General features: G+C 38.0%; 2 protein-coding genes across 2 annotated transcripts; both read left to right on the top strand.

Annotated features, from left to right (window-relative positions):
* Positions 1 to 570: 570 nt before the first annotated feature.
* On the top strand, positions 571 to 3,462 carry LOC116022865 (ras-related protein Rab7-like). Its single transcript, XM_031263751.1, has 7 exons — positions 571 to 735; positions 841 to 867; positions 1,443 to 1,542; positions 1,636 to 1,782; positions 2,432 to 2,512; positions 2,597 to 2,742; positions 3,077 to 3,462. Exons 1-7 carry the CDS (start codon positions 686 to 688, stop codon positions 3,138 to 3,140), a joined length of 615 nt encoding a protein of 204 aa, XP_031119611.1. The 5' UTR covers positions 571 to 685; the 3' UTR covers positions 3,141 to 3,462.
* A 1,094-nt stretch (positions 3,463 to 4,556) lies between these two features.
* LOC116022920 (polyadenylate-binding protein 3) lies at positions 4,557 to 7,835 on the top strand. Its single transcript, XM_031263833.1, has 7 exons — positions 4,557 to 4,983; positions 5,420 to 6,195; positions 6,280 to 6,357; positions 6,463 to 6,552; positions 6,743 to 7,039; positions 7,138 to 7,365; positions 7,471 to 7,835. Exons 1-7 carry the CDS (start codon positions 4,704 to 4,706, stop codon positions 7,681 to 7,683), a joined length of 1,962 nt encoding a protein of 653 aa, XP_031119693.1. The 5' UTR covers positions 4,557 to 4,703; the 3' UTR covers positions 7,684 to 7,835.
* Positions 7,836 to 8,156: the final 321 nt, after the last annotated feature.

The following is an 8,156-nucleotide window of genomic DNA, read 5'->3' as shown; positions in this document are numbered from 1 at the left end:
ATTGTTGTAGTTACTTTTACGTATATGAATCTTGATATATGTGCACTAGTGTTGTTTACTTACGGTGTTTAATGAAAATTATTGAACATATATGAGAGCGATTATTAGAGCAAATTATAGAGTATATATAAAAGCATTTTATATTCTTTTTAAAGTCAATTTCAAGTGACAAGTAAAATTTTACTCGAGTCGAATCACATCTACATGCAATAATTTTGTGCACTAATATCACACCCTTGTAAAGTATATAATTGCATCCATCAAATTAGTCCGCAAACTACACATAAGAGGTAAATTGCACAAGAAAGACCTATGCAATAAGCTCAACTAAGAGGATGTTGAGCAAAATTAAACTCAAAACCTTCTAATATAAAAATCATGTTTCACATGGAAATTATTAATTAGACAAATTAACACATCTAGTTACTTCCATAATTTTGGGTAATTGGGCGATAATTATTTACTCTTTATTTCGAGCTTATTAAACTAAATAAATAAATAAAAGAAAGAAAACTAAAAAGCAGAGGGAGACAACTAATAAAGATCGAAACTGGCGCCCCTTCTCTCTGTTTCTGCTTATCGCGGAGGTACCCCACCACCCGGCGCGGAATCAAAATTTTCTCTAAAGAATTTACAACCCAGAATCGAAAACGAATAAAGATCGAAACTTTGCCCAATTATCATCATGTCTCGCAGAAGATCCTTGCTTAAGGTCATCGTCCTCGGGGACAGTGGGTATGATTCTTTTTGTTAACGTCGTACTGCTTATTTCGTTTTTGTTTGTATGATAATGGGGTTAGATTTAGTTTATCTCTCTATTCTTTTTTTGCCATTTTTCAGGGTTGGGAAAACGTCATTGATGAATCAGTATCCTTTGATGTAGTCACTGAATGCCACTTGAATCTTGATCCTTATGCAGATGTACACCACTGCTTCTCATTTTCACAATTTATGAGATCAGTTTGTTTCAGATTTTTGTCATTCATTTAGTGTTGTTTTGCCTTAGTTTTGTCAGTAAAGTTTAAATGCCATTGCATAATTACAACTTTTGACCCCCCTAGTTTGTGGTTTTTTGTTTTGGTTGGTGTGCACGGGTAAACTTCGTCTTGACTCTAGACCAGACCACGAGGAGATAAACCAGCATAGGTTACTCATAGCTGATCGGCTTAAACCAAGAAAATCAATAGACCCTAGACCACGAGGAGATAAACCAGCATATGTAACTCATAGTTAATCGGCTTAAACCAAGCAAAACAATAGACGACCCCACAACAGTCAAACTTATAACCTTGTAATTACCAAATCAAACCAGTTGGTTGGGTTGCCACCAGTTTGTGGTTTTTTCTAGTTGAGATGCTGTGCCATTTTCCTCAACATATGAAATTAGTGGTTTTTGTGATGCTTTGTGTCTTGTAAATTTGGGTCTTTGACTGCTTACTTAGATATGTACATAAGAGATTCAGTCAGCAGTATAAAGCTACAATTGGAGCTGATTTTGTGACCAAGGAGCTTCTAATTGATGACAGGCTTGTGACACTACAAGTGGGGTTTGAGGCTTTTAGTTTTGTGGAAAACTTATGTTGCTTTTGTGTAGCTAAGTATTTTATTAATGAGTGTATGGTCTACGTTTACTAGATATGGGATACCGCTGGACAGGAGAGGTTTCAGAGTCTTGGAGTTGCGTTTTACAGAGGTGCAGATTGCTGCGTTTTGGTATATGATGTTAATGTGGTGCGATCGTTTGATAATCTTGTCAACTGGCACAAGGAATTCCTCAAGCAGGTTGGTTACTTTTCTTACAGGGAGCCAGGGGCTCCAAGGCAATAGTCCTAGTTACTAATATGTTTTCTCGTATTTGCTGATTGATTTGAAATTGCAGTAGTCTTTACCGATTTTATGTATTAGTTTGACCTGCATTCCTGTTTATCCTACAAGAAGAATTCATTTTTTGTCCCTTGACTATAATGGCATTCTCAACTTTAGTCCTCGATTTCATAACTGTGAGTGCTTATGCGAAGGCCAAAACCGAGAGATTCCATGGCTCATGAGGCTTAGCCGAATTGGTAGATGGTAGTGGTTTTGCCAAGGTTGTGATGCTTTGTGCCAATTGTCTAGTGCCAATATATTTTGGCACGAGACAGAACGTTCTTCAGCTTAGCTAATTTCCATCTATTTTAACCCAAAACATAACAAAAGGAGTAAATTTGATATTTCCATAGAATTTAGGGGATGGCGGTTCAGCAATTTTGAAGTCAAGGACTAAAACTAAGAATGCCACTATTACTCGAGGGACCGAAAGTGAAATTTCTCTTATTTTTCTTGGCTATTCATTTCCTGATGTGAATCTTTTGGTGGTAAACACTAAACACTGAATGAATATAGATACGTTGTATGTGTTTCTAACAAGTTGACAGGTTTAATTTCTACGCAGGCTAATCCAAGTAACCCAAAGACCTTTCCTTTCATATTACTGGGAAACAAAATTGACATAGATGGTGGGAGTAGTCGAGTGGTAAGATTTCACAGTTGCCACGCTTTTCAAGTTTTTTTAGTGTAAAGAGCACTTGGTTCTGGTTTATCTGTATTCTCTATGCAGGTCTCCGAAAGTAAAGCTAAGGATTGGTGCTCTTCCAAAGGAAATATACCTTACTTTGAGACATCAGCACGAGAGGACATAAATGTAGATGCAGCATTCTTGTATATTTCAAGAAGTGCTATAGCCAATGATCATGAGCAGGATATGTAAGTATTCTTGTGAATTTGCAGATTTTTTATAGTGACATAGTTACCGCCTTGCTTATTCGACCCTACGAGAGGAATAAACCTTGGGAAGAAAGCAAAAGATTCAGACCCTACGTCACTGAAGCACATCCCGCGATTTACCTCCTCTTACAGAACCAAAGGTCATGGGCGTGACTCGTGAGGGGCCCCTAGGTTTAGCCGTTTAGGGTTCAAACTTATAGTTATCGCCTTGCTTACTTGATAGGATAAATTGCACGAATACGAGTATTGCTTTTGAGATCAACAAGTACTTGAACTGACCATGATATTTTCCTTTTTCCCCGTCGTTTTCCAGATACTTCCAGGGAATTCCCGACGCAGTTTCAGAAACAGAGCAACATGGTGGCTGTTCATGCTGATTTGAGAATGGTTTTCTTTTTCAGTGTTGCATATTTTTTATTTTTTTGTTTTTCCAGTCAGAGTATGCATAAATATAGCCTTCTCTTCTTGCACCCACTGCATACTGAACTGCTTGTATTTCATTATTGTTTTTTTAAATTTGGCAGTTGGATTTGTGTTGGCAAAAACTATAGTGAAGTTTGAATCTTTTAGACAATATATGTAGCTTGGAATGGGAAGTTTATGTATGTCCATTAGAGGTTCTTGTATCCTGGTTCACATGACAAACATTCATGGAACATTTATTCATTATTGTCTCAATGTTGGTCACTTTAGGTGAGATTTTTATGTTCAATAGGGTAATCAATTTTGTTAAAAATTAAGTTGTTTTTATGTTCAATATACTCCGTGAGAACCATACATGTCACCTTAGTCAACGTTTCAAATCAGTGGTAACTTGAGTCAGCGCTTCAAATCAGTGGTAACCTACTGAGTAGGTAATAAGACATCAAAGATAATAGGACATCAAAAGGTAAAAAGGAAAAACTAAAAAGTGATCTTATTCCAAAATCTCATTTATCAATGGAGTATATAAATATATATAAAAAGTTATAGATTCATGTGATCATAATTAATAGATCTACCGTTATCAAAATTATCTTAGAAACTCACATAAGTATAAAAATAAAAATAACACTTATTATTAAAATCTAAACATTTTTATCGATCACGAGGAGATTAGGTACATCGAAATTGACCGAGGGTGTAAGGTCTCACTAACCCTTAAACAAATGACTAGTTATTACTGAAATTGACATGTGCTTACTAGCTACCGTGAAAGCTAAGCTAAGGTTCCACTTAATCGCCAGTGCACCGACTTTGTATTTGATTATCCTCAACCAACCCAAAAAAACTAGGCAATTTTTCATTTCATTTTTTTAAATAATATAATGCTACATAATATTTGTAAACGAATGTAATCACAAACGATTATTCAGTAATATTTTATATTATGTGTATTAGATCTGGTATATGTGTTTTAAAAAAAAAAAATCTTAGTATATGACATTTATTATAATTAACTAATTAAAATATTATTTTTATTATCATAATGAAATTATAAATGTTTAGAAAATTATTGGTACGGTTTGACTAGGTCTATAATTCCCTGAAATTGTAGTACTGAGTAAAAGTGTTCCCAAACTTCAAAGCACCTGAATCCTAATCCCAAAGGAAAACAACTTTTGTCTAATGCAATATAATCACACGTGAGCAGTACCGCCAGTACGTTCCACCCAATCGCTATCTCACTAGCGAACCGTTCCCAGAAATCCATAAACCGGTTCAGTCTTCATATATATATATTTACGCGAGGGTCCCTACCCGTTCTCTTTTATCTCCGCCTCCTTCCTCATCGCATGCTCCCTCCCGTCGTCTTCACACCAAAGCTTCATCTCACCTATACTTCATAAATCTATTGATATATAACAACAATTGAGATTCTGTTTGGTGTGATTATCTGATTGGATTGTTTATTCTTTATTCATCGTCGTTGATTTTCGATTCTCTGAATCCACATTGCAATGGCGGCTACTGCGGTGCACACGCCTGCTGCGGCCCTGGCCGGCGCCACTTCTGCGGTTGCGGTGGGCCCGGCGCCGCCTCAGTCTCCGACGGGTGCAATGGCAGCGTTCACGAACTCGTCGCTCTACGTGGGTGATCTCGATCCTTCAGTCGACGAAGGACAACTGTACGATCTGTTCAATCAGGTTGCTCAAGTGGTATCGGTTAGGGTTTGTAGAGATCAGTCCAGACGCGTCTCTCTGGGCTATGCCTACGTTAATTTCGGCACTCCTCAAGATGGTAACAATTCTGATCATCGCGTTCTACTGATGCTCTGTTTTTGAAATTTTAGTGTTGCGTTATCGTATTTGTGTATGTCTGTGTGTTTTTTATTGCGATTTATATTTTTTGGAATTCAAAATTATTTTTTGGGGTTTATTTTTGCTTTGAACTGATGATCAACCTGCAATCTGAGACCTGAATTAGCTTATTTTTTCATTTGATTGAATTCTGATACAAATATATAAATTTTGACTATTGAATTTCTTTTCCTAGTGTTTTATATGCCAATTTACCCTAGGAACTATTTTTAGTCGTTGAATTACATATTAGGTAATTTACTCTGTTTAGTTAAATTTTTGGTTTAATGTTAAATATTTGGAGTATTGTCAGTGAATGATCCTTGTATGGATAGTAGTAACCTTATCCTGTATTATTTCTGATTTCTATATTGCAGCCCTTAGTGCAAGGGAAGTTTTGAACTTTACGCCCGTCAATGGAAAGCCCATAAGGATTATGTTTTCTCATCGAGATCCCAGTATCCGCAAGACTGGATTTGCAAATGTGTACATAAAGAATTTGGAGTCATCCATTGATAACAAGGCTTTGTATGAGACATTTGCTGCCTTTGGGACTGTTCTTTCCTGCAAGGTTGCGGTTGATGGCAATGGGAAATCGAAAGGGCACGGGTTTGTACAGTTTGATGCAGAGGAGGCTGCCAACAATGCGATCAAACGACTGAATGGCATGCTGATAAATGATAAACAAGTTTATGTTGGCCGCTTTATTCGCAGACAGGAAAGGAGTGGAGGCAATGTTCCCGAGAAGTTCACCAATGTTTATGTGAAGAATCTTTCTGAAACGACCTCGGATGAGGATCTCGACAAGCTTTTTAATAAATTTGGTCCTGTCACCAGTGCTGTTGTTATGAAGGATGAGAATGGGAAATCGAAATGTTTTGGGTTTGTTAACTTCCAAAACACAGATGATGCTGCTGCTGCGGTTGAAGAATTGAATGGAAGTACGATGGATGAGAAGGTTTTGTATGTGAGTAGGGCTCAGAAGAAATCTGAAAGGGAAGCGGAATTGAAGGCGAAATTCGAGCTAGAGAGAGCCAGTAGATTCGAAAAGTTAAAGCACTCTAACCTGTATTTGAAAAACCTTGATGATAGCATAACTGATGAAAAACTGAAAGAGATATTCTCAGAGTATGGAACCATATCATCCTGCAAGGTACGCATCATTGAGTAGTAGTTAAGGAAATTACCTCAGATAAGGTACTTGAATTTTAACCCTTTTTTTCTCATATATCTATAGGTGATGCTTGATCCACAAGGAACCAGCAAGGGTGCTGGCTTTGTAGCCTTTTCTAACCCAGATGAAGCTACAAGAGCTGTAAGTTTTGCTAACTCCATTTTTCTTTGTTTAAAGTTAAAACCATTCTTATAAATAGTTAAGATGTCAGTGCACCATGGCTAACATTTCACTCTTTAATTTCAGTTGAGTGAAATGAATGGAAAGTTGATTGGACGAAAGCCTTTGTATGTTGCTCTTGCCCAGCGCAAAGACGAAAGGAGGGCTTGGCTACAGGTGATTATTTGCCCTATTATACCATTTTTTTTTAGTACTACTGACTCTGTTACAATGCAATACTACTTTCTCAACCTACTGAAGCACAAAGAGTCAATAACCCACCCCCCTATTACACCCTTTTTATGCTCTAATTTGTTGAGGTTCTAACTTCTAATGGTATGATCTGAAAATATTGTTTTCATTGTAGGCACATTTTGCACAGATGAGACCAACAGGTGCAATGCCACCATTGCCTGCAGGGATCCCTGGATTTCACCCTGGGGCACCCAGAATTGCCCCTCAGCAGCTCTATTTTGGTCAGGGTAGTCCTGGATTGATGCCCCCTCAGGCGGCTGCCGGGTATGGTTTTCAGCAACCACTCGTGCCAGGATTGCGTCCTGGCGTCGCTCCGAATTTCATCATGCCATACCAACTCCATCGCCAGGGACAGGCTGCGCAACGTGTTGGTGCAAGGAGAGGTGCAAATACTCAACCAACGCAGCAGGTGTGCCAATGTACATTCAGTAAACGAATAATGTACTTTTAGTATATTAAAAATGTACATTTTGTTCTGGTCCACACAATAATTTGTCGGTTTCACAGTGGATGCAGCGGAACAACAACCAAGGCGGTCTTGGTAGATACACAGCAAATGGTAACCATCCTACTAGTCTGGCATCTCAGAGTCTAATGGGGCCAATTATGCCATTGCCATTCGACGTTTCTGGAGGCGTTGCAGCGTCTGCTATCGACATTCAACGCCCTGCGCCAATTGCCACACCAACTCTTGCTTCGACCTTGGCCTCCGCTTCCCCAGAGGACCAGCGAATGGTAATCTCCGATTCCCCTTCCATTTTCTCTTTCCTTTTCGTTTTTTTTTTTTTTTTTTTTCCTCTTTCCTCCATAACTAATGTAATGCTGTTTGTATTGCATCAGATGCTTGGAGAGCAGTTATATCCGCTAGTAGAGCGGCTAGAACGCGACCAAGCGGGAAAAGTAACAGGCATGTTGTTGGAGATGGACCAGACAGAAGTGCTCCACCTTATTGAGGCCCCTGAGGCCCTCAAGAAGAAAGTGGCTGAGGCCATGGACGTCCTTCGCTCTGCTTCTGACTCTAACGGCGGCGATAAGTTTGGCTCTGCAATTTAAACCCAACCCACAATGCTTCTGATGATTATTTGTCATCCAGACGATTTATTTTCCCCTAGATTTATGATATTATTATTTTTATTTTCCAACAATTTAAATTGTTTTATCGAATGCTTTGGACCATTTTCGTTACTTTATTTTTTAATTGCAGACAGACCATTTGAACCTTTTAATTTGCATCCATGCTTAAAACACTGTTGTATATATGTTATATGCATGTCTTATGGGTTGCCATGCCATGCACACGTAACCACGTTGACTTTCTCCACAGTAGTAATGATTAGGGGCCCCCATGTCCCTACAACTGCACAAAATTGTTTATAATCCCTATACACTTTTTCGGGCCACAATATGAAATTTATTTCAGTGAATATTCTTAGATTTTCTCCTCATCAAAAAATAAAAAAGACAAATTATATGTATATTATTAGGTTATTGAATTATTTAGTTTGATGAGCTAATAATACATTTGT

The sequence above is a fragment of the Ipomoea triloba genome, chromosome 6 (genome assembly GCF_003576645.1).
Source record: "Ipomoea triloba cultivar NCNSP0323 chromosome 6, ASM357664v1".
In the NCBI taxonomy this organism is placed as follows: Eukaryota; Viridiplantae; Streptophyta; class Magnoliopsida; order Solanales; family Convolvulaceae; genus Ipomoea; species Ipomoea triloba.
The sequence above is the reverse complement of the archived record's forward strand: the minus strand, read 5'-3'. Positions and strand labels throughout refer to the sequence as shown.